Genomic DNA, 26946 nt, shown 5'->3' with positions numbered 1-26946 from the left:
ATTACAGGGACAACATATGTGTTCACATCTCATATGCAACTGGCCTTCAAAGTTTTTGATATCTCTCATTATATAACTCTCAATAAGAGATTGCCTTTGTGTTTTTATAGCCAACAGTCTATTTATAGTCCTATTTTGAAACAGCAATCCTCTTTCAATCTAACTGGATCAAATTATGAATCAAATCTTTCAGTTAATCAGATGGTGAAGGCTGGTTTATCTCACAGTCATATGTTTGTTTAGTAAATAGACTTTAGTTTTATTTAAAATTATTACTTGAAGAAACAACACTTCATTGTCATTGTAAGAATTTTTTGATTAAAGGCACTGTGAGGAGTTTTCATGTGTTGATTCTAAGGACTACTTTGGATGAAATCTAGAGCGTGTTCCATGGATGAAGCCTGCATTTCCCATGAGCACCATCACGCACTGTGGTAAAGATGTGGCTCTGGTCACAGGATGCAGAGTGATGAGGTAATGCATTGATCTGTAGCAACGTAAAATGATCAACTTTAAAGTGACAATGATTTCTCTTTGTAAACTCTGATTAATTAACGTCAATTAGCTTACAAAGGGTGAGCAGACGTACCGGTTTAACGTTACCCATCACAGCCCCAGTGTCATGATGTGAGCTCTGGTGTTCCAATAAATGTTCAGAAATGTTAATATGCTCAAAGTTTGACCCTTTAGTCCTCAAAGAGCAGTCAAGCATTCATACACTGGCATAGAGTTTCTCCATCTAAGACAATTCTTCAACAGAAAATGTACGTCTTTTGGGACAAAACATCATGTCAAAAGAAAATTATCTAGCGAAAAACTCCTGCTGCTTGCTAACTTACTTCTCTCTGCCTAACTTTACCATCCAAGTTCTGAACATAGACACTTCAGAGCGAGAAATAACCAATCATAATCTCTTTTTACTATGTCGGTAAAGAAGAGACAAGAGTATAGTAGTTCAAACCTATTAAAAACTCCTCACAGTGCCTTTAAATGAAATGTGATGCCATCCTAATTAATCATGCATGTAATGGCTCCAGACTTTCCCTTTAAGAGCACCCAAGGGTGCTCAGGCCTCCTTGCACCTAAAAAAGGAGGTGGCAAACTCTACCTTCATGAGGAGAGGAACAGGCTGGGGGCCCTGGCACAAGACTGACACTAAGAGTCAAGTCAACCACAAAAGAATGCGACTTCCTGTGATAAACTTTCAGGGTAAAATGTTACATTTCCTAAGGTGCAGGATGGTGAATGTAGCCATCAACATAGATTGACTCATGTAATCATGCCAGTATAAATTCATATGGAAAGAAGAAGGAAGAAGGTGATGAATGAAGGTTTTCTGTTTGGTGTAAGTACCATCCAAATATTTTATAACAGAACAAATTCAGACATACATTAGACCAAAAAACATGCTCCATTGGATCTTGTGATTGCACTGTGTAATCATGTAACCATGTGAAACTGTGACCGTATTCTATTTGTGTTGTTTTGTGTGCTTGTGTGTTGTAACCTATTATGTGCTGCCGTCTTGGCCAGGTCACTCTTGAAAAAGAGGTTTTATATCTCAATGAGTCTCTTACCTGGTTAAATGAATAAATAAAGACATTAGAAGAGCTGGATCATCCAAAAGCACTCTCAGTCCTGATGTCATTCAAAGAGAAATCATTGTTTTATATGATCTGCAGAGTTCTATTGAGGCTTTGTTTTTTTGCTTTAACAGATCCTCTGCTATCCATTCAATAAATCTAATAACATAATGCTCATGTAATATATTATAAATGTTTTCCTCATTCCAAATTTTCTTTATTTGTTCCAATCAGTTTTTTGCTTTTGCTTCATCCCACTTTCAGCAGACAGAACAGACATTCTCATGCAAAATCCAATTTATCCTCTTATTTTGAAAGCAAAAACGCTCAGTTTCCGGTATTTCTCCTTTTTTTTTCTCCCTCAAACTTGATCCTGAAAACTTAAGGAGGGACCTGTTCTTGTGTGGTAAAGCTGTGCACCATTCAAGACGTAACCAGAGAGGAGAAACGCGGGGGGCGAGTACAACCTGATCTAGAGGAGCCGGTGAACGGAGACACACACCGGGGAAAGGGAGCACAGGCAGGGGGTTCCAGGCAGAGTGAGAGATCCGTGCAAGTGAAGAAGAGCCTTCAAGAACGGGGGACGCTGAAGATAAGACAGATAGGTCATTTGCAGTGAAGTGAATCGTGCTGGGGTGACAATAATTGGACTTGCAGTGGAGCGTCCAGAGCATTACGCACGAACGCACCATTGAAAGATGAACCAACTTTTACGCACGGACCTTTGGAGATGCGAGTTTTGCACTTAGGAGGAAAAATGCTGCAAGTTTCAAACAGGAGCTCTTTATCTGAGGATTTTTAACTGGAGTTTTTGAAAGCAAAGGTTAACGAAACATTCTTTTAAATCACACATTTGGAGACATTATTGGAACCCTAGAGTGGGCTCACTAAGACCCTCTCCAATTGCAGACTGATATATCAGAAACACATTGTGTAGCTATAGCCTTCGTGTGCTGAAGAAACCTCATTACGCACCTGTCCCGCTTCACCCTGACGTCTCTTTGAGTGAGTTTTTTTCAAAACAGCAGCATGGACAGAGTCAGACGTCTCGCCTGCGTGTGAGTCACCATGAGCAAACATTTGGACACGCTGCGCTTATAAGCAGTGACACATTTGAGGATACTTTTACAGTGCGAGCCTTGCACAAGAGCGCAGCACACGACACACCGGGACGAGGCTGTCGGTGCAGTCGGGGGGAATTGGACGCCGAGGTGCTAAATGCCCAGCCGGTCGCTTGCGGCTCCTCAGGCTGGGCGGCAACATGAGGTCCTGGGTCCTGCTGCTGCTACTGGCTGCGCTCTCAGCGGCCCGGCTGCGGCTCAGCAGCGCTGAGGTAAGACAGGGAGGATGTGCTGGGGGGAATATATATGACCTGAAACTATAACAGACCTGGATTCAAATTGCATGGTTGTACTAAATGCCAGGTTGTACACTTTTGATTTCAGAATAAAAGCACTCTTGATGTATGGAGAATATAAAGCTGACAGTCAGCCACATTATTTTAATTTAAAACCACAATTACTTTACTTCATCCATCTTTGAAAAAGGTACACTTAGTCCTTTTTTCATTTTCAGCCTCATCTATTTTTGTCTTGGTCAACTTTGAGGCTGGTATGAGGTTGTTTGAGAAAACATTGAAGTGTATTTGAGATGTTTGCACTATAAAGTCACTATCCAAATACTCTTGGTGGGGAAGTAGCTTATCTCTCTCCCTGTTTTAAATGTCCTGGATCTCATCAATGCTTTAAAAGTGAGATTTTCTTCCATAGAAACTATCAGGAAGAAGAGGTTGTGACTGCAGTCTTCCTTTGGAAATGTCAGAAACACAGTGACAGGAACACAGTGCTGTGATATCTCCACTTGTGAGAATTGTCGTCACTCTGTAGTACATCATCTGCATCAACCCCTGCGGTGACAAAGTGTGTGCTGGATGTTTTGAGTAACAGTTTAACTGCAGGGCAAAACACAGTGCACTGGTGTGCATGTGTGCCTTTTTGGAGTTCATTTTTGTGTGACAGCTTACACATCAGTCTAACTAGTTCTCCCTCTGTGACTCCACTTGCTGGTGTCGTATGAATGATCTCTTTCCCTCTGCGGTTCCTTTTCATGTTTCATAACCTGAGGTGTCACGATGAAGAGTCGTACTGTCAGAGAGATGGAGAGAGACAGAGAGAGAGTGAGGCAGGGTTGGTGGACCCTGATGCAGAAGTGGAGCTGGGGACAAAATCCATGCATGAGTCGTGCAGCTGTTTTACACCAAGACAAAACATCACACTGAGACCCTGCTGATATGCTTTCTCCCTTTTTCTCTTTCACTTCCACCCAAACACTCTTACTTTAGCTTCTGCATAGCAAACAGAAACAGCCAGGTGTCCTTATAACATTGAAAAGACAAAAAAAGTCAGCCAATAGATTTTTTTGCACTGAGCATCTGTCATATCATTTAAATCCATCTCTCTGTAATTGATGCTTATCCTATTGAGCTAAGCGATGTAACCTATCGGGTCAATTTCTGTGTTGGAAGTTGGTTGTCTCTAAAATCCCGCCGTTCACGCCCTCTTTTTGGACACGTCCCATCTGCTGTTGGTCATGTGAATGAGCCATCAGATGACATCTGTCGCAGCTCGCAGTTACAGCTTGTTGAGTGGTGATTGTATCAAACTGCCCTCTCATGAAGTCTGCGATAACAGCGTTCAATGATGCTGTGATGGTGTGACTTACAGTGAGTCAGCTAATAAGGAAGTTTGCATGTAAGTTGTGACAAACAGTTTCAATATGTTTCTGCCACTCAAGTTTTTAATTACTGAATCCAAAGACAGTGCTTCTTCATTTCACTGCAAACTCAGAGACAACCACATTTCCTCAGCTTTCTCTCTGTCTGAGCACTCATGCTAGCTAACCATCGACTTTGCTGCCAAAGTTGACACCAATTGAGAGAAGATAGCTTTCAGCAGTGCATCTAAGTGGCCAAACTGTATCATGGCAGGTATTTCTTTTATCAGGCTGTACTGGAGAGTATCATCAGGTAGGGGATGACAGCATGGTTTGGTAACCTCTCTGCTCAGCTGAAAACCAAACTCTCCCGCCTGGTGCAGACTGCCATGAAGGTAATTGGAAAGACTGGCAACCCTTCCCTACCGGCCCTTTATGAGCAGTCTGTTCTTGGGCAGGCTCAGAGAGTACTTTCAGATCCATTGCACATCCGTTACTCTGAGTATGAACTTTTACCATCTGGAAGACGGTACAGAGTCCCCAAGTGTAAATTGAATCGTTTTAAAAACTCCTTTGTGCCAATCTCTACCAGAACTTAAAATAGTGAATAGCCTGTTAGGGTTGGGACAGTGTTATGGTGCTCTCTCTTTAAGAGTATGTTGTGTCTTTTTTATTCATGTGTGTTCTTGTGTCATTGTGGTGATTTTTTATTTTCATATTCTTTTAAAGAGCAGGTAACATGTGCAGCACTGATGTGAAAGACAAATTTCCCAACAGGGACAATTCAGGACATCGTATCGTATCGTATCCAGTGGCGGTTCTGGGGAGGGGCCAACAGGGGCCAGTGCCCCTGTCAAACTGAACCTGGACCCCCTGTGCCCCCCCTCCACACCAAACAAATATTATACAATAAAAAAAAGCTTCGGTATCGCGCCGATGTAACAGGCGGAACACATGCGTGTGGCGCTTGTTTCAAGTCCCTTAGAGCGCTAAGGGACTCATGTTGAGTGTAAACAGCCAAACAGCTGCTGTCAGTCTGCATGTTGATCTAGTACACAGTAGTATATATGTCCAGTATATAGGGATGCACTGATGTTTTGCCAGTTTGTTCTCAGCGGTCCTCGCCCTTCTCACTCTCTTTTGTCAGGGTTGAATGTGTCCCTCTAACAACACCCTTGGCCCAAGCCTGGTCCCCCCAGTAAAATTGGTCTAGAACCGCCACTGATCATATCGTATCGTATCATATGACTGTTCCCTGGACAGTCTTGAGAGTGAATGCATGGCAGACTCATTGCACTTTAGGTGCTACTTCTTGCAATTCAGGCAGTAGTGTGTATTTCATACTTTTTATTTTATTTTACGGCCCACTCAAACCCTCACAGGCTACGTTCATTGCATTTCAAGTTTGTCACCATGCATGTTCATTTGATTTACTCAGCAGAAAGATTTCACGATTGCCATCATTATTTGTTGTACAAGCTCCGCGGTGAGATCTAGTTAAGTTCCAGCTACAAACACCACTTGGTAAAGTTTGGATAAAGAGAAGAAGCAAATAGAAGACCTTTTTACCCTGCCAACTCTGAGGGGTGTCTGTAGATCTCATCAGCTTTATTGTTCTTTTGTTTCTTGCAACTTATGTAGGAATCTTATAGCATTGCATCCGATGGCACCACACCAAGAGATAGTTTAGGAGTTATAAGAGTCTTACAGGGGATGCTGTTATCTGTAGGATCATTATGGAAACTGTGACCATGCTTTGTTTCATGGGAATGATGAGTTATACTGCAGCTTACACTGGCAATGACATCTTTTTGGACATCTGACTTATTTCTACATTTAAAGAGATGCTGACCTGCCACATGACCCTCTAATCCTCCTCTTGTCACACTGTTTGGAAAAAAACAAAAAGGAGACATTTTTGGCATCCCAGTTCTTCCACATCTGTCCATGGAAAAGATTTCAGTTTGCATAGTCACACACACACACACACACACACACAACACACACACACACACGGTCAACATAGAGATTACTCAGCAGTCTCTACAAGTTCGCTTAGACTGACGTAAAGATGCATCCTGAAGACTTTATCACAACTTATAGGGAGAGATGATTACTTTAAGCATGCACCGCCACGTGTATGAGCATCAAATTAAACCCCACAGATTATACTAAACAAATACACAAACACACACTCACACACAGAATTAAATACATCTGGAGTAAAATCCAAACTCACAAAAGCACTCACACACCAGGTCAGACCTCAATTTTTTCATCAGCTGCTGTTCAAAAGACAATTGCTACATCACCACACTCACAATGTCACACACGCACAGCTGATTGGTGGCCCTTGAACAGGTTGCAGTCTGACTATTGTCTCTGCAGGCAAGCTTGGATGATTTGCTGCAGCCCGGCTTGATCCATTTTACATAAGAACAACAAATAATCTGCCAGGGATTTCACAGACTTGTGTGGCGTGTAGTCGTGTGTGTGCGCACATCTGGTGGCATGGCCCTGCGTAGCTGCTTATGTGTTAGTGGACATATGTGGTTGGGTTTCTGTGTGTGTGGGCAGGGCAGGGGAGGGGGGAATTTTGCTGCTGTTTGTGCATGTGATGTGTGTCAGATAGAAAAGCGCAGCGGCACATAAGAGTATTTGTTTGCAAGCTCCACAGTGCAGATCAGTTTGACATATAAGGATGGAAGTAATACATGATAAGTGGAATTGTGGATTGTACTTACACTCATTTAGTTTCAAGTAGATTGGAAATATTACAAAATGACAGGGTAAAAGGTGTATGGATATACAAAGTTGGTTGAATTAGGGCTGTAAATGTGCAGGGAATCTGAAATTTGCATCAAATTTCTCACAGAAATCAAAGATTTAATAAGATATGTCAGAGATTGATGCACTTCTGAGTAAATTTTTTCCACCTGTGGTTGTGTATGTTGCAAACAAATACCAAGATTACATTTTCATGACCCCTGGAAAGAACAAGACGGCCTCATTATTTTTATCTGTCAGTGATAGCAGCAGTATATTTCGCAGGGAGAAAGTTCACATTCACAACATTGCGAATGTGTAAAAAATTTAGACCACCTTTGATTATGCAGTGAGACAACACCTGGGGCTGAATCAAACCCTGAGGCTGCTTCAAATACAAGCCCTGCAGCCATGCCTCATTGCTGTCAATCATACTCTCGGCATCTAGCGGGGGGGATTTCTTTGAATTAGCGGCAGGTATGTGACTTTAAAAGCAAAAGCTAGCTTGGAATGCTAGCTGTTTACTCAAGCCGGCAGGTTTTAATACAGACTTTCTTGGCACTGTTTTAATAAGTGGCTGATGCAGGAGGGCTGGTGTGTAATGGTAAAGAAGGAGCCTGAGTGACTCTCTGAAGTTCTAGTAGGGCAGGATTCCAACCATTGATGCTGTGATTATCAGTACATTAGAGTGTTATGGTCTTGATTAGGGATGTAAGGATACACAAAACCCACGATTTGATTCAAATCCAGATATTTGGTCCACTCACGATTCTCTAACATTTTCCAAGAAAATTAGATTGAACTCAAAATTTAAATAACTAGTATCTTATTTCAATGCTCAGATATGGACAGTTGCATTATATTTTTCCTCTTATATTCCTTTCTAAACAAAGTCATCCTGTTTCATTTTTAAGGTGTGTTGTAACTCAAATAAAACCACTGCACACTTTTTTTTAGCACCTTGCAAAAAAACTAAAAATGACCGAACAAAAATACCTTGTTTGAACATTTCAGAACATTTATAAAGAAATGGAAAGTGAACAATTCTCAAATGAAATTATTAGATATTAAAACAAATAAGGTGAATCTCTTTAAATAAAAGAATATATGACCTGAAACTAACAGACCTGGATTAAAATTGCATGGTTGTACTAAACGCCAGTCTGTACACTTTTGATTTCAGAATAAAAGCACTCTTGATGTATGGAGAATACAAAGCTGATGATCAGTGTAAGACAGTCAGCCACATTCTTTTAATCTAAAACCACAATTACTTTATTTCATCCCTCTTTGAAAAAGGAACACTTAGTCCTTTTTCACTTTCAGCCTCAACTATTTTTGTCTTGGTCAACTTTGAGGCTGTAATGAGGTTGTTTGAGTCCATAGAAAAAGTGTATTTGAGATGTTTGCACCATTAAGTCACTATCCAAATACTCATGATGGGGAAGTTGCATATCTCTCCCTGTTTTAAATTTCCTGGATCCTATCAATTCTTTAAAAGTGAGATTCTCTGCCAAAGGAACTATCAGGAAGAAGAAAAGGTTGTGACTGCAGGTTTTCTTTGGAAATGTCAGAAACACAGTGACAGGAACAAAGGGATGTGATATCTCCACTTGTGAGAATTGTCATCACTCTGTAGTACATCATCTGCATCAACCCCAGTGGGGACAAAGTGTGAGCTGGATGTTTTGAGTAACAGTTTCACTGCAGGTCAAAACACAATGCACTGGTGTGTATGTGTGCAGCTTGGACTTTACATGCTTTTCTGAAGGACTATCAGGGAAAGCCAGAATGCTGCTATACCTCAGACTTGAAACAAAGGTGCATCTTGAGCTCGGTCTTCACCTGCTGCTGCCATGTCTGTTATGCTCAACACGGGGAGTGACGAGAGAGCAGCGCAAGAGACTTAATGATGTTGAACAAGCGGTGTGAAATACAGATAGCGCCTTCTACTGTTTAAAAATAACATAGCATGTTGAATTGATTTGAATCCACCCTTATTTGTATTGATTTTTTACCTTCTAGTGATACATCCTTACATCTCTAGTCTTGATTAATCACCTTCCCTAAACTGTGAAATGGCAAACATATTTAAAAACCCTCATCACTATTTCCCACAGCTCAGAGTAACTCCTTCAAGTAATGTTTCTTGTTAGATCAGCAGTCCAAAGAGCTCTGCTTTAATATGATATTAGACACAGAACACAGCACATCATCAGCATACAAAGAGAGCCAGGCGATTGGTGCTTTGTCAAATTGATGTGAAATGACAGGCTGTTTCAGAGCCGTGAACTCTGTCTGCTCTTGTTTTGGGGAATTTAAGGTGCTGTTATAAACTTGGACAAGAACTCCCTCTGGTTTTCACAGCCTTGTGCTGGTTTGACGGCAAACATGTGCAAACTGTTGAGGGTTGTGCCGCATCGCTTGGAGACCCTGCTCAGCCCTCAGACTGCCCCCCTTCTTCGATTTCTCCTCCTCCTTTTTTGATAACTTTCATCTTGTCTCCTCTTTTCTATCCTCTTCTCATCTGTCTTCTCTCCATCCATCATCTCGGGGGGAAATCTTTGTGTGTGTGTTTGCGAGAGAGGGAGAAAGACTTCTTGCAGAGAGCTCCGCAAGTCTATCTCTTTCATACGACGTCATGTTGGCTGTCTTCCATTTTTCGGGTAGAAGGAGGTGTGTGTTGTGAAAGCGCGGTGTGATTGTGAGTCACCGGTCACACACTTGGATCCAGTGTTATTTGTTTCTGCTTACTTTTCCTAACCTGTTCCTCTTTTTGATTGCATGTTTATGTATAACAGTGTGTGTAAGTGTGTGTCTTTAGTGTGTACGAGCAGTCAGCTGGCCCCATAATTACATTCCATTACACTTCACCTTTCTCCTCAAACATTCCTTACAATCTCTTTGCCTCCCAGGCTTCCCTCAAGGCCCCATGCAGTGTGTGTTTTTTCACTCGAATGTGAGTGTGTGTGTGTGAGAGACCTGTTTGCTTGTAGATCATGACTTCCTGTCAGACTCTTCTCTGAGCTTAGCAACACACACTCACGCAGGGCCAGATATATAGAAGCAATGTCACACTTCTAAATCATGATAAGCAAAATGGGAAGTTATTTACAGGCTGCTCAGAGACTAAACACAAACAAACAACAGAGGCCTATTTCTGTGTGTATGCGTGTGTGTTAGCTTGTAAATAGAGATCTGTGTGTCAGATCCATTCTGGGGAGCATAGCTTTTCCACTATTATTAACTTGTTGTCCAATACTTTGACTTTTTTAACCAGTGGTTTGGTTTCAGTGCACGCAAGGGACTATTTTCTGTCTCTCTAATCTCTGAGCATTTTTAAATATGTTTGTGATGAACACAGTCCCTGCAGTGATTGCTTTTTTACATGTGAAAATGGCCTCTGCGTGTGTGTAAATGTGGCTGTGAGTGTAAGTGTGTGTGTGTGTATAAATGGGACTGTGAGTGTAAGTGTGTGTGTAAGGCTCTCAGGACAAATTGGGCGGATAGTTAAGTGGTTAAGCATCTGTGTGTGAACTGGAAAAGAGGGGGCAAGTGTGTGTGTGTGAGTGTTTGCTTAACTAGGTCAGCCAATGGCTCATGAAAGTCATCCAGGTGTCCTGAGCCACCGCCGCCGCCCACAAAGCAGACAGACAGAGTGAGAGAGAGGGGGAAGGAGAGAGAGGACGATGGATGGAAAATGTCATACAAGTATTTTAGAAGGCATCTCTGACAATCTGTAGGAACTCAACTGATGAACCCCAAGCTGGTAAAAATAACATTCAAAACATGAAATTAACACAAAAATGTAAAGGTTTATACCTTATGTTTCAAGTATAGTACTAGAGTTTCACCTGACTTGATGCATATTGAACAATAACAGTTTATTTTCAAGTTAAGAGGTCATATCCTCTCTGACACGAACAGTAACAATATAGATAACCAATATTCATTATGTGAAGAGCACATTTTTTCAAGTGAAATTGTTCATTTAAGTCCTTAATTGCAATACAATCAAGTCCAAGTATTGATTCACATCATATTTTTCGCAGATGCAACTAAAAATATCACAAAAAGCTTCTTTGTTACTGATTGAATGGCAAAAGTATGGTAATTTAAAATGTTTATCGTCATAGTAAAGATACAAACATGAATCCAAAGCTTGATCCGTAAGGCAACTGGACTGGTAGAAATTCTTGAAGACGTTTCACCTCTCCTCCGAAAGGCTTCTTCAAGAATTTCTACCAGTCCAGTTGCCTTATGGATCAAGCTTTGGATTACCATGACCTAAATGACTGAGAATCTTCACAGACATACCAACATCAAGCTAATTACCTGAACATTGATATCCTTCTGCACTGGAGTGAAAAAAATAATGCACCACAAGACATCCGATCAGTGAGGAGCAGTGAGACTGCCATCATTGTTTGAAATAATAGAGGAAATGACATTATTGTCTATTTCAGTCCCATTGTTCACTTTGTGCTTTGCATAATACCCTCTCTTCTTCTGCGATGGTCTTATAACAGTAACTGAAGAATATCTGCTATTAGCACCAAATACTAGCATAAGGGCCTGTGTCCAAAAATGGCCTTTTTTAGGGGGGTGCTGGTAGTGTCAATTTTCTATACAAAACCTAAGCAGGTCAGTGTTTTAAGCACTTAGCCTTAAAGAACAACTAAACTTATGAACACTGTGGCTTGCCAATGTCACTTCTTCCTGACAGACCAATCAGAATGAAGAAGGAGCCAGACTGCTGACAACAATGGCAAAGGACAAACTGACCACTATAATTTAGGGTACAATCTGAGGTGTAGTGCTGCTGCTAATGGAAGGGCAGGGTGTCTTTCCATTATTTTAACATTTCTTTACCAAATTCACCCAATAAAATAAATTTATCAAGCACACAGAGAAATTTAAAATGGACTTAAATGTCACTACCGATGGAAGCAGAACTGCTGTGAGAAGACTTTTGTAGTGACAGTAAGCACCAATGAGAAGTGTTCTGATATTAAGATCATGAATCCTGCTAGTGCAAAATAAGCCATTGGTGGACACAGGCCCTTATGGTTGCCTAACTGTTGAGAATATATGATAACTTTTATGTTCTTTACTTGAGTTTTTTGGAGATGAAGTGAGAATTTGGATGTGTTTCCAGACAGAAAGTGTCCTGTCAGAACTTTTCTTTTGCCAATCATTTGTAGGTCTTTAATGAACTTTGATGGTGGGTTTAATAATGGCTTCAACAGATAGCTGATGTGGCTAGAGAGCGAGTTCAGGTGAGGTTAAGTGGTGCAGCAACACATTCTGGGTAAACAGTAACTACCTGCTGTCTTATCAGAGCAGTGGGGAGAGTCCTGATTATCACTTTTAGAAGAAAGTAGTAAAAGGAGAGACGTTAGTGTCACTGTTGTTTGAGTTTAGATTATGGACTTTGGGCAAATAAGTTTGATGAGAAAACTGGAGTTGGATTACTTCTATGATTACCAATACGCTAATAAGACAGTGGAGATAATTCTGAGTCTGCTCCTGTGAAGAACTTTCTGTTTTGGCATCAAAAATTCTAACATACAAGTTGCCAATCTTGCTGCTGATGGTCTTGTTTGCTGTTGTAGGTCATAAAAAGGACTCTCTTTAAATTTCAGTCTGTTTCGTAACCATTAAAAAATTCCTTACTGTAGCTTTAATAAAACAAACACCAATTAGATACCATATCTTCTAATCAATACTTAAAGAGCTTAGAAAGCTGGGGATTTGTATTAATTAAACATTAAATCATGATAGCAGATACAGCAGGACATTATCATTCAGTAATAGGAACATAGAGGTCACTGATACAATAAATATATACATTTAAATGTAACTTACTATCATAGATCTAGCTTTCTGTTATCTCCTCTTTGCTAAGCTCTTTCTACATCCTTGAAGGAGCCGACTATTTATTTACCTTACAGATATTGTGAAGATGTAATCAAAGTCATAAATATTGCATCACGACTGCAGCGAGCAGATAAATGCTTTCACTTTTTTTTTCCCTTGGCATCTTTAAGAGATAGGCCAAATATTTTCTTCACACGTTCTTGACACTCCTTAATTTGTTTTGGCATCTCTTTGGCATGTGACTGTATCAAGTGATGTTCCAACCACTTTGAGATGGTATCAACTTACAGCCAAGCAAAGAGCAAAATGTGACACAGAGAGAGCTGAGTAATCTGTCTTTGATCTCGGCACAGAAACCACACGAGTCTGTCCTTAAAACCAACCACAGTGCATCCATAATGAATTCCTGCTATGGCATTCATTCAGATCTAATTAAATTCCTCTTCTTTCTCTTGTCAGAATGAAATTACTTGCATAACATGTTGACTTGCAAACACATCTAACAGTTTTGGGCTCTTTGAACGTGTTGATGATATTGCAAAGAAAAAAAAAAAAGTCTGCACACTGTTCTTTGAAACTATCTTTGACATGCTTTAGCACCAGATACTGATGAAGTATTGTGATACACTCTGGTCATTTCAACTGAAATTGCATTTGCACGGCGAGGTTCCTGTGTGACACCAGGAGCAGTTGTGTTGTTTGTGGGTAAACAGACAGGGAGAGAGTGACAATAGCAGCAACAAAACACCAATCACAACCATCATTTCCTCTGCAGGAGGAAGTGAAACTGGAGCAAGTGCTGACTGGAGATGAGGAATGAGATATTACACACCAGGCCTCCTTCTCTGGGTGTTTCTCCCTTTTGTTAGCAAAGCTCTTTTCTGTACCTCAAACTTTCTCTTCTGAGTTTTCAGGACAGTAAAAAAGTAGATGTGCAAAGATGTATCAGATATCTTTCTGCTTATGTAAGCATTACTTAAGAAACCCTTGCTCTGTTTTAGTTCAATCCTGCAACTTTTTTTGCATCGTAATGACATTTAGACCTGTGCAATTCAGGGCTCTCAAGTTTTGTTTCTCCTAAAAAACCCATTCTTGCACATACAATGTGATCATTCTTGGTCTTTGCGTGAAAAAAAAAAAGGATGTGATTGTTTGGGTTCTGGATCTTCATTAGGGTGCGGCCCAGGGTGGTCCTCCATAGTGCGTTAGGGTCAGACTGAAAGCAGATTTTCCTCCAAACAGAACTACAGTTAGTTTGTACTCAGATTATCTGCAACTAGAATAAGAGGCAACTAGAAGATGTCACCTTGAGATCTGGGAAATTGCAACAATCTGGAGAGGATTGTTTGGGTCCTGGATCTTCATCAGGATGTGGCCCAGGGTGGTCCTCTGTAGTACGTTAGGGTTAGACTGAAAGCAGATTTTCCTCCAAAGAGAACAGTTTGTTTTCACTCAGATTATCTGCAACTAGAATAAGAGGCGACTTAAGATGTCAACTTCGGATTTGGGAAATTGCAATACTCTTTCTCCCATTTCTGCCAAAATGAGTTGTGCAGAAATGTTGCAAATAATTGGTGGGATTGATAATGAGAAAATAATTTTTTCCTGCCGTCTGAACCCGATATAAAATGTTTCTTTCTAGGATCAGAGCTTGTTAAGAGTGCTGACCCACCAGCTTTTCTTTATCACAGAAAGTTGCTTTCAAATGACCGAAAAAGATAAAATCCTGGTGTTCAATTGGGAATATTTTTAGAAGTTTAAAAGCATTAATGGAGTAGGTATTTGGATTCTATACTTCTTTCCCCTTTTTAGATTATTTTTAATTTGTATAGCAAAATATTCAGCCTGTTCATAAAGAATAAGATGTTTTTTTGGCATCAATATATCAAATAACTCATATATTTGTTCTGCCATGGCAAGTATCAGCAGCACAAACATCTGGTGAAGAAAACAATGACACAATATAATTTTATAGGTGTCCCTGAAGGCCCCATTAAACAACTGATGGTGCACAAACTTACTACACGAAGTGCTTGAAGCAGAAAATGCCTTCTGTTATGTTTTTTTTATTTTGCAGTCCAGGCCTTGACGGTCCATTTTGATGTTTTATCTTCTGAAATAACAGATTTAAAGCATCAAGCTAAATGTGGACACAAACAACGTGTTTGTTTATTCTTTCAACACCTAAAACTGTGCTGGCATCGATAAGTGACACAGTTTTCTTTATGTTTTGTAAGGTTGTCATGTTCTACATGAAGTGCATTACAACTGTGGTCTGCTTCTCTCCACAGGGTGATCCTCTTCCCATGTCGCTGGTCGACCTGGTGATGGACTCTCCCATCTCCTCTGTAGATGACCTGAAGCTTCTACTGCAGCAGGAGACAAATCTAATAGGTACTTATGACCACCACACACACACATACATACTCATACACACACAGACAAACGTAGACTAATAACACAGACATGGAGGAGGTAGGTGTGTGGGTGTGTCTGCAGAGGCCTGAGGAGATAGGAATGCAGCAGCATACACGCCAAGCCCCATGTTAAGGCAATATTTACCCGAGACAGCAGCAAGAATGATGAGCCAGCTTGATGAGATAGAGAAGGGAGAGAGAGAGACACACACGAAGAGAGACAGAGAGACAGAGGGAGAGAGAGAGAGTGGCTTTGACCTTGTTGTGTGTCGGACAAAATAAGGCAGAGAGAGTGAGAGAGAGTGAGAGAGAGAGACTCCCAGCACAAGGTCACTTCATTGTTCTCCGTGCTCTGGATTCCTCTCCAAGTTTTCAAATCTAAATGTGTGTGCGTGTTTGTGTGACCGTCAGAGACCAACCCCCCTCCACACCTCCACCCCCAAAAAACAGAGTCCAAAACAAACTTGTGCACTCAGCTCGGCAGCTAATTAAAAAATTCATTAATGTAATCACTCGGAGGAATCAAGTCACATATACATATATTAATGGGAAGTTCTTTGATCATTCCATAATGCATAAATTACAGAGTGACATAACAGCGACCACAGAGAGGAACCCAGAGAGAGAGGGGTGTTTAGAAACAGGACTCGAGGAAGTGATGTTTTTTTTAGAATTAACTTTAAGTTGAAGGGTGGAGGAGTAAGTCATTTTATGGATCTTGTTGTTGTCATGATGTGTTTTATTGTTCCAATGTTGTCACCTTAGGTATTCATTGTGTTATTTATGGTCCCATTATGAGTAAAATGGACAACATTAAGTATGCTCAGGGAGAGGCTAACATTGACCTTTTAATGAGCATAGAGGTGAAGCAACATGTGGGGGTCAAAAGGGCAGCAGACCAAAACTGCAATTCCTTAAATAGCCACTTGGGGCTGGCTCCAAATGTGAGTCATTATACATAGATAACTGTGTTAAATAGACAAACTTTGAAGCATAATTTAACCATGAGTGTATAATAAATGGACGTAGTATCCGTGAAGTCACCCATCTGTTCCTGAAGCCCTGTTCTGAAGCCAATCGTTGGCGGGTGCCATATTGGAAATGCTGAACTCAATATGACTTCTTCTGAGATAGTGTGAGGTAAAGAGGTGGGGCTTAAGCCTTTTCCCCGCACCTGTCAATCAAGTCAGCCCAGCTCTTATTCAGCCAAAACTTGTAAGTGTAATATCTTCAAAAATACTCAATTATAAAACAGTCATCCCCTGTAAAGTGTGTGCCGATAGAGAAATCAGCTATTCAGACCTAATCTGTTTTTTGAATCAGGCTGTAAACATGTTTATTTCTGCTGTAAAGATCTTCTTTCTTGAATTGATGTGTATGTGGTGTCCGGTTTTTCTGCAGACAGCCTCAAGCGGACACTTGATGAACTGCAGTTTTTAGCACTTCTGCATGGGCTTCATATTTTGTTATGGACGATTGGTTCTTTGAGTGTAAAGTGGATGCAGTCAACCAGCTTCTGAACATCAATACAGCTAATTCAGTCATTGAACCTCACTTTTTGACTGTGTTTGTATTGTTTGAGCCTCTTGGTGTTTTTATGAAAATCTTGTACCATTGAAAATATATCTACCTCAAGAAATCCACATGATGATGATGGCCCAGATGTCAAACTTTAGGCTTCTACATGGGAATCAAAAACAAGGGGTTGACATACGTATCAGTGGTTACCTCCCCTTCTCCTATACTGTCAACGCCAAAGACCTACAGGAGGAATAGCATTCCCATCTGCTAGGGCCTGTGTCAAGTCTACCTCGCAAGTCTTTAATTAAAAGTCAAATCTGAGCAGGAGTGGAAACGTGATGATTTTCTCAAAGTTGCAGTAACATCAGTCATGTTCTGATTCTTATTAGCTGTCTTGCTCTGCAGGATAAAATGGGTCACATGTCATCACACGAAAGAGAAAGTCTTCGAAAAAATTCAGTCACAGATGAATGCAAAGATAAAATTAGAAAAAAGCCTCTGGGAACAATACAGAAACGTGCTCTTTCAGCACCAGGCAGTTAATTAGGGCTAAAAGGCAACTTAATAACACCTCGTGCATCTGCGTGTAACACACACACTCACACACCTACACACAGTGACCAGCAGCAATCTGCACCAGGGATATAATTAGGGCGATGGGGCTACAGTATGGAATGACAACATATGTTAAAGTGCAAACACACACTCATAAGTCCACACACGATAGCTATATTTAACTCCTCGTATCTCTCCTCCCCAGTGTTCTCGACAGCGCCGGGACAAATTGCAGCAGAAAATAGCTTAATTGTTTTAGGGAGAGGAGAAAAAAATGGCTTCCTTTCTGCTGGGAACAATGAGCTTTTTGGAAAATATGCTCTATCTGCCTCGTATGCTTTACAGACTTCTGTCATCGCTTCAATGCTGCCCAGTTTTCTGTCAGACAATTGGAAAATAAGTTGACTTAATAAGTCTCTGTTTGTGTTTTTGAATCATTCCCTTATCCACTTATCTCTCACCCTTTTGACCTCTCTTCCTTTTTTGTCTTTTTCTGTAGAAGAGGAAGAAGACGAGCATGACATACCCTCAAACCACACCCACGGGCGATACATAAGAAGTCTTGGTAGGTTTCCGCATCTATTCCTGTCCCTTCCTGTCTGTCTTTTTTCTACCCGTCATCTATCTGTCAACACTTCTAATAACACACAAACTCTAAAACTCTCTCTCTCTCCCTCCCCTACCAGTGGAGGCACCGATGGCTCAGCCGGCGGCGTGCAAAGTTCGGACAGAGGTGATGGAGGTGACGAGGTCGATGCTAGATCGCCGAAACGCCAACTTTATGTTATGGCCGCCCTGCTTGGAAGTGCAGCGGTGTTCTGGATGCTGCAACACCAGGCTGCTGCAATGTGTGCCCACTGTCACCTCCAGCAGATACATTCAGGTACACAAAGCATACAGCTGCTATAAAAACAGGACCATCAAAATACATTCCTCTGTTCTGTTAAAAATATTAATGTAGATTTTTACAACTATATAAAGTCCTGTTTCTCTTTCCTTCTATACCAGGTGATCAAGATCCAGTATGTGAACAAGAAACCCCGCTATGACAAAGCCATCATCTCAGTGGAGGATCATGTCTCCTGCAGGTGCCAAGCTCCTTCATCCCCCTCATCTTCCTTGCCTGTTCCCATGCCTCGGTCTTCCACTGTGAGCAACCCCAACCCACCTCTACAGCAGCAGCCTCCACCATCCTCCCACATCCTGCGGCCGGTCCAACCCGTTCCAACAAAGACTCAGACGTCCAAGGCCGACCTCCATCGACACGACGACCTGAAGCACAACCAGCAGCACCACCACCCTGAGGAGCGTGAGTCGGTGGCGAAACAGTGGCAGCATGGCAGCTACACCCAGCTGGTGCACTGGACACAACCCAGGGTGCACCAGACGCCAACACACGTTCAGCCAAGGGTGCAGCAACCAATTGCTGGAGGGCTTACACCGGTCAGCAGCTGGCCGTCTGAAGCCAGGGCAGAGCATAGCATCATGGGAAGTACACAACCTGTCGGGCATGGGAGTGGGTATGATGGAAGCAAGGAGGAGAGTGGCGTACATGTAGCAAACAGCGGAGCTGGTGTGCATCATTCAGATCACATGCAAAGGCAGCAACAGTTGTTGCAGCATCAGCAAAGACAGCAGCAGCTTCAGCAGCAGTACCAGTATCATCAGCAGCCGCATTATCCAACGCAATACAACCCCGGAGCAGCACAGGACCAAGAGATGAGGACACAATATCGCCTCAATGCTCCACAATCAGACAGCGCCTCTCCACCTGCCAGCCCAACCAGGCTGCCCACATTAGAACTCAACCCCACCCTTCCTCTGACCACCAAACAGAGAGACTCAGTGACCAGCCAAAAAACGACAGAGGTCACAAATCACAGACAGACTGAGACTGCAACAGCCAGTCAGAAAGAAGGGAGCGAAAGAGAGGAGAGTGGGTCAGCTAATAGTGGGGCCGGGGCAGAGCTGGCCAGTCAGGGGAAGGAAAGAGACTCAAAAGTGACCAGTGGGTACGGTCACTTAACAGAGGAGGAGAGGAGACGGCTGACTCTGGAGACAATACAACAGGAGCTGGATCGAGAGACACATCTTCATCCACATCATCCTCAGCAGAGACCAAAACCGACAACATTTAAAACAGGTACTGCTCTGCTGGGTGAGGGAGTGTTTGGGTGCATGGAGTTCATTTTAGTGGGCAAAGGTTATTTTTTTCAAGCTTATTTTTACACAAGTTTCATCTTCTGAGGAGCATTTCACTGAAATGAGTTGTGAGAGGGGTTATTGATTTACTCATGACTGAACTTTCATTGAGTTTGGGGACTCAAGAGTCGAATTGAGGCAGCACAATGTCCCGCCTTCATACTGCATTTTATTCATCTGAGAAACTGGAGCAGGAAATGACACCACTGCAGAGTTGACTGGGTTGCAGTCCAATTGGAAAAAAATTAAGATTCCTTTGGGTGGGAAGTATTGTTTGCTAGAGCATTGTTAGCACTCCCTGTTGATAACAATACATGAAGCAGTATTTACACTTACATATTGTAGCAACATATCCATGATGGTAGTTTAATAGTACTGTGTATGAGACAGATTTAATGAGACATGAACAAAGCAGAAGTGCCAGAGTACCGTATATCACTCTGCCTTTTCTAATGTTGATGCATGCAGCAGCCATCTTGGATTTTAAGGTCAGGGTTTATGCAGTTTTGAGTCATCAAACTGACCTCAGGGTTGAAATCCTCAACTGGGAATTGGTTAAGACCAACTCTTCTGTGGTTTGAAGTATGTTAAGAGTTATTTTACTTCCCCCTTTACTTTGGAAGACAATCGGACCTGCTCCAAAATATGTTTTTGAAATAGTACAAATGTGATATATTAAATATTTAGGATCAGATGTCCTGTTGTGTTGGGGGAACCTTGAGGACAGCTAAGCGCTCACTCTGTGTATTGTCACATGGAACTAAATGATAACCAGTCAGGTTTGCATGCTGACTGATGGGGGAAGCACAACAAACACAGCCATGGCGATAATCGTAAATGTGAAAGAAAGACGGATGTCAGAGATGAAGGACTGCTGGTTGATTTGTGGAAACAACACAACGTGTCCTGTAGAATAGGGGTTCCCAAACTTTTAGGTACCAAAGACTTACGGCCCCCTCTGTCCCTCACAGTGATTTAATGTGGCTTCATTTAGCTGCTCTGTGGAAAATCAGCCTACCTATATGAGCATGTGTCTGTGTTTCCTGTGCCGTTATGAATGAACCTATGCTTTTGATAATTAACTGTTCACTAACCCTAAACTTAGGAGTCATCAGGCAACAAATAAAGGCAGAAAACTCATTATATTTTCTATTTTCAAGGTTTTATTTAAAATTTGGCTACTATTTTTGTCGATCATTTTTACTATAATGGGTAAAATGTACTATTTTTAGATAACTTAAAAAAAATAACATTCTGGAAGACATGTCACGACCCACCATTTGTGTCTCACGACCCCCCAAGGGGTCCTGACCCACACCTTGGGAACCCCTGCTATAGAACATACCACAATCTAACAGACAAGGAGAGGAGCTGAACTGATCTGATAGTGTGTGGTGTGCTGTGTTGGCCATATCGTTGCTTTCCACACACTATAAAAACAAAACCATTAAATCTGGCATTATTTGTCATCATGTGTGGATCTCTTACATTTTCAACATCTGTTCAGATTTGAAATTTTGACACCATTAGGGTTACATCCTCAGGTTTGACAAAGCCCCCTCCAGAGCCTCAGAAGTCACTGATGACATTGGGAGTGCACTACAGTTGCTCCATGTTTTGGCGAATGTTTTAAGCTATGAATGTATGGGAGAATCGGAGGCAAGTTTCCCAGGCAGGAAGCAGCAAACTGAACATGTATGACTAAACATTGGACCACATGTGTCCTGCTATTCTTCCACTATCCCCTGAGAGCTCTGCAGTCAGAGGTTTTGATTTCCCTCTGCTTCATGTTTGACTTCAACCTGCAGACCTTTGTTACACAGACTTACTCAAGGTTGTTAGCTGTCGTTCAGGATAAAGAGCCGGAGGAGCAGGAGCTCCACACCCATAAATCAGTGGTGCATTATACAGCTGTTGAGTGTGAGAAAATATATGAGTTAATGTTAGAAGTGTTCTCTGAAGACTGCATGTATTCACTGTCTTCTACCTCCCTTTGCTTTCTTTCAGCCCTCTCCACACCGTCTCCTGTGTTGACATCAGCCCGCCAAGCCCCGTTTAGACCAGCCTCACCTCGCCGCCGCAGAAGGAAACACCGCAAGCGCATCAGCAAATCAGCCATGAGAGCCATGATCATGTAGAGCTGAAGGTGAGCGAGTGAGCCTTAGGGATGGAGGAGGAATTATGGGTCTGACCCACTGACCTCACCGCTGTTAGACACGTTTGCTAAGCAGTATGAATGACAACTGAACATGTTTCTTTTTCATCACAGGGAATGGTAAAGCTTACCAAGAGCTTTGGCAAGACGTATTGCACCAAAGGAACATGGAGAAACTTGTGATTTCTGAATGTGGAAAGAGTGAATCTGTGGATGGATGCAGAGGTTTTGGACACTGCTGCTCTTTTCAGTGGAGATCTTCAGAGAGTCACCTTTCCTGCTCCAGAGCTGCCGCAGAGCGTCCAGCTTCCTGGATACAATAAAAGTGCAATCTTATGAACTCTTTGGAATGGAGGATATTTATCACACTAACACTGGAAGTTATTTGTATGAACCACAAATCCAGTTAATATGGATCGATTGAAGCTTACTGGACTCCCAGAGCTAGACTGGTTGTCACCTCTGCAGCCATTGACTGGCTGCTTGAACACTTGTGACTTCTAGCTCAACTACTGATTGGTCCTCAAACGGAGGACCATGACTTGGACTAAGAATGACTGAATGTGGAGCTCAAGATAAAACTGAAGTGGTGGAGAACTGGATTTCTACACTGGGAAAATAACTGGAAACTGGAGTGTGCAGCTGAGGCCTCGATGCCAAACATTACTGTTATCCTACCATGTCTGAATCTAACTGTATCTAACACTGGAGTAGCCAAACACTGACCATACTACATTGACTAGAGAAGTGCTCTACTGTGTACTGTAGCGTAATGTACTGGAAAATATTGATAACCTGCTCGTTTTGTACTACTGCCAGATCCAAATGGAGTAACAACCAAATGCCTGCCTAGATAACATGCTATGAATATCCACATTAAAGCAAGTCTTAAAGACCTGGCCTTTAGAGATCGCTGTGAGCCAGTTATAGCCAACACTGTATGTACAAATGCTTCTAGAAAATTATTTCAGGGGGGGGGGGAGAAGAAAAACTTTATTTCTTAACTTATTTAAAAAAAGGAGGATGTGAAGTCCTCCAGTTCTCAAGTGTAATTATTGTTGCGGACATGTCTCAGATTATAATTATTGGTTGTACAACTGTTACTCTTATGAATGTTATTTTTAATAAAAAATAAAAATATCCAACAAATACACATTTCTACTTTTGTGTCATGTTATATATGAGTGTTTGAGAGTGCATGCATGTTTTTGTCTGGGTGGTTATGTGATAAAAAAGACATACAAGGATACTTATAAGTCTTTTTTGTGCAATCACCAACCAAGCATGCAACATTTTATAATGGCAATCAAAATGTTGCATTGCTTTATATAATACATTCTGAATTAAATGCATTCATGCATATGAATAACTTTAATTTGCTAATAAGTTATTTTATTTTATTCATGGTTTATTTATAAAGGACAGATACAGTATAAGATAAGATATTACTTTATAGATCCCCGGGGGGAAATTCGGTTGCTGCAGCAACCCAGTCATAAGTAAAATAAACTAAGTAGAAATAAAATAGATAAATAAAGATAGAATAAAAATGTACAAATCTAAGATATACACAAATGGTACAGATGGATTAAATAGTAATAATTACAGGCAGTATTAAAATTGATTTAGTAGTGACAGGTTGACATGGTGTGATTATGGTTCGGTTATGACAGATTAAGCAATATAATAAATAAATATGGGTATGTAATATGACTGTTAGTTGTAGTAAACAATAATAATGTAATATAGCATAATATAATATAACAATACTAATATATAATATACACAGACAAACTGGGGACAGCCATCCACCAGTCCCTAGAAGGGCTTTTGAGAGAATCAAATATTAAGACAGTAATCTAAAATCCCTACAAATAATTTGAACAGGAATGCAAAATTTACTTGGAATTTTAGAAACTTTTCAAACCCCAAGTTTTGATTTAAATTGTGAGTTTGTCCTGTTGTTGAGCTGAACCGGTGGACAAATCTAAACTGAATCATGAAAGAACCTATCATAGTCTCACATGGAGCGGCACTAGGGTTGCCAACTGTCCCGTATTAGCCGGGACATCCCATATATTGGGCCAAATCAGTTTGTTTCATACGGGACTTCAATTGTCCCGTATATTGACTATTAACTCTTGTAAATACAGCAGACTGCACTCTACAGATCCTAGGTCAGATAAAATGGCAGCGGCAGATCATGTGCCAATCACACTGCCTGTCATCCAATCACAGGCCCCTTCACGCGCATCAGTTGTATACAGCGCAAATGCGCCAAGTCCTGCAAAAAAGTGTGGAGAGGATTTTCTCTCTGATGGCCATTAAATGGTCAGACTCAAGAAACAGATGCAGCACAGAGCTGATCAAAAATGAACTTCAAATATCTGTAAACTGTGACTTGTCATGTAAGGACTTCTCTCTGGCTGTGCAAAAGGACAAAAGACTGCTTGAGTCAGACAAGAGCAGCAAAAAGTATCCATGGAAAAGTACTTTTGGGGAGTCATACTCCTCTTTTGCATTACATTTTTCTTCTGCCTGTTCTTTGATGTAAAGAGCCAAATTGTGGTTTCTTTGAGGTTTATTCATATGAGGTTACATAATGATACAGTAAGGATTAAAGGGAATATGCACACTTTCTGCATTTCCAGTTGAATCAGAATATGAATACACGCTGAACTCACACATCATGCTCACACCACCATGGCACAGTGCACCTGTCCCTTTTTTGCTAGTGAGAAAGTTGGCAACCCTAAGCGGCACCTTTGAGTCACCTTGAGGTTTAAACACATATTTTGGGACTGCAAACATAACTGTTGTTTTAATCAGCAAAAATGTAAGCTCTGTGTTAGTTCAAGGCACGGAAGTCTTACGCCCAAGCTGTAATCAGCTGCCGGGCTGCCGATTGAATCATTGTTTCTAATCACTCACTCACCAATCACAGCACATTCTCAAAACAGAGCGGTGCATTTAAAGCCCTCTCACTGATCCTTGCTACACCTCTGCTGCTGCATCTACCACCTGAGCCTCCTCCCTTCTAGTCTAAAAGCTTTGTTTTATCATTGTGATGTTTTTGCAATGTGCTTCCTTGAAAGCCATAACATGTTGCTAGAAATCCTAAAAAACTGAGCCCCTGAGCACAACTGGTAAAAAAATGTGACAAGAGTGTTCCTTACTCAAAGTTTAGTAAGTAAAAAAAAGTTTGTGGTTAACATATTTTAATATTATTCTTAGGGTTTTCCTCTTTTAATGAATACACAGTATATTTTTAAGCATCACTGCCCAAGAGGAACCATGTTCAAGTTCATGCATATGAGCACACAAGTGTTCGCTGTGTGTGCGTGTTAAGTTGTGCACAAGCACTCACAGTACACACACTAGACCCCCCCTTTGCCCTGAACGTCCTACGGCTCTGTCACGCAAAGCAAGGCAGGGGTCAGCAGAAATGTCTGGTTGCTATAGGAACTAGCAGACGGACCCGTCAACAGAGAAGTATCGTATGGTGAAAGAGAGACGAGGGGAGGGAGAGGGGGGGTGTCAGTGCAGGAATGGAGGGAAGATGAACGGCAGAGAGAGGGAGAAGTTGAAAGGCCCAGCGAGGGGTACAGTGAGCTGAAACTTCTCAGTGAAGTGAGAGAAGACAGAAGGGACGTAGAGAATGAATAAATAAATGAAAATATAAGGGATTTAAAAATGTGTGGTGCAAGAGAGCATAAATCAAAGGCCTGTCAGAATATAATTTAAGAGACAGAGTCAGTTTAAATGTCATTCAGTTGTGTAACGGGGTTCCCCCTGCAAAGCTAATTCAGTCAGCAAATTCTCTTCTTTAAGAACGATGACTCAGCATGGACTTCACCAGGGCCTCGGGGCACATAAACACATCAACACACACCTCGAGACTCCCTGGATGTGGCAACCTCTGACATGCACATGGTGAACATTCATGTTCTTCAAGCTGCAGACATAGTTTTTGTGTGAAGACGCATGAAAATGGCACCATTGTCAAAGCTGCAGTTGTGCAAACTATTTTTGTAAGGTCACAAGCCGTGCCAGAGGGTGTAGCCATTAGCCACAGAGGAAAAAATGGAACCCATAAATATCTTTATTGTGGCAGATATTACAAGCTGTACTTTACCGAAAGAAACCAGAAGGAGGAGGAGGGATAATAGAAAGAGGATTATTCATTCCCGATGACGTTTAAAGGCCAATAGAAATTCCGAAGAAGTAATGGTGCGTTTGTTTTCAAAGATGACACGAGTAAACCGCTTTCTTTAATGTAGGACAAAGACTCTGGGTGACGAGGCAGATTATGAGAGTAGTCAGAGGATGTTCCAGCGAGCAACATAAAGCAACTGTTCCAATGACACATAATAACAGACAATTGATAACTCTGTATGAATGATCTAATTCCAGCTAACGCATTGATGTGAACTTTGCCTGTCGTCTGTATTACTAAGCAGGATCTGGGGTTACCAGTGTGACCTCAGAGTTAACTCTGTACTTCAGTAATGTGAAGGCTGCTCCTGCTGCAACGCAAGAGATATTTGGGATATGAGATCAACCTGTGACTTATGTCTCAGCAGGATGCAGAAAAACTGGTTCATGCATTTATCTTTAGCAGACTAGACTACTGTAACAGGGTCTTTACAGGACTCCCTAACAAGTCCATCAGACGGCTGCAGCTCATACAGAATGCTGCTGCTCGAGTCCTAACAAGGACCAAGAAAGTAGATCACATTACTCCAGTTCTTAGATCTCTACACTGGCTTCCTGTCTGTCAGAGAATAGTCTTTAAAATCCTGCTGATGGTTTATAAAGCACTGAATGGTTTAGGCCCAAAATTCATTGCTGATCTGCTACTACTGTATGAACCACCTCGACCTCTGAGGTCATCAGGTAGGTCATCTAAAGAGCTGAAAAAACTGCTGTTGTAGAATATAAAATTATGTGTACTCACCACATTTAATGATGTAGCCTGCAGCTGAGATTAAACATCCAAGTCCATCGTATCAGAAAACACTGCAGAACAATAAATCAGTCTAAGGGAATAAACAGGGTTATAGTCATCACATCCATTTAATTTTTTTATTTCAGGCATGTTGATAAAATGCCTGCACGGTGATGCAGTAGGTAGCGCTGTGGCCTCACAGCAAGT

At 41.4% G+C, this 26946-nt stretch overlaps 1 protein-coding gene across 1 annotated transcript; it reads left to right on the top strand.

Moving 5' to 3' along the window:
• The first annotated feature begins 1969 nt into the window (after positions 1 to 1969).
• si:ch211-79m20.1 (putative mediator of RNA polymerase II transcription subunit 26) lies at positions 1970 to 22944 on the top strand. The gene is made up of 7 exons (XM_034687627.1): positions 1970 to 2916; positions 15233 to 15335; positions 17934 to 17999; positions 18121 to 18317; positions 18443 to 19577; positions 21644 to 21782; positions 21906 to 22944. The coding sequence occupies exons 1-6, from the start codon at positions 2845 to 2847 to the stop codon at positions 21772 to 21774; spliced, it is 1704 nt and encodes a 567-aa protein (XP_034543518.1). The 5' UTR covers positions 1970 to 2844; the 3' UTR covers positions 21775 to 21782; positions 21906 to 22944.
• Positions 22945 to 26946: the final 4002 nt, after the last annotated feature.

The sequence above is a fragment of the Notolabrus celidotus genome, chromosome 7 (genome assembly GCF_009762535.1).
Source record: "Notolabrus celidotus isolate fNotCel1 chromosome 7, fNotCel1.pri, whole genome shotgun sequence".
NCBI classification, from domain to species: Eukaryota; Metazoa; Chordata; class Actinopteri; order Labriformes; family Labridae; genus Notolabrus; species Notolabrus celidotus.
This window is presented reverse-complemented; position numbering and strand designations above follow the sequence as displayed.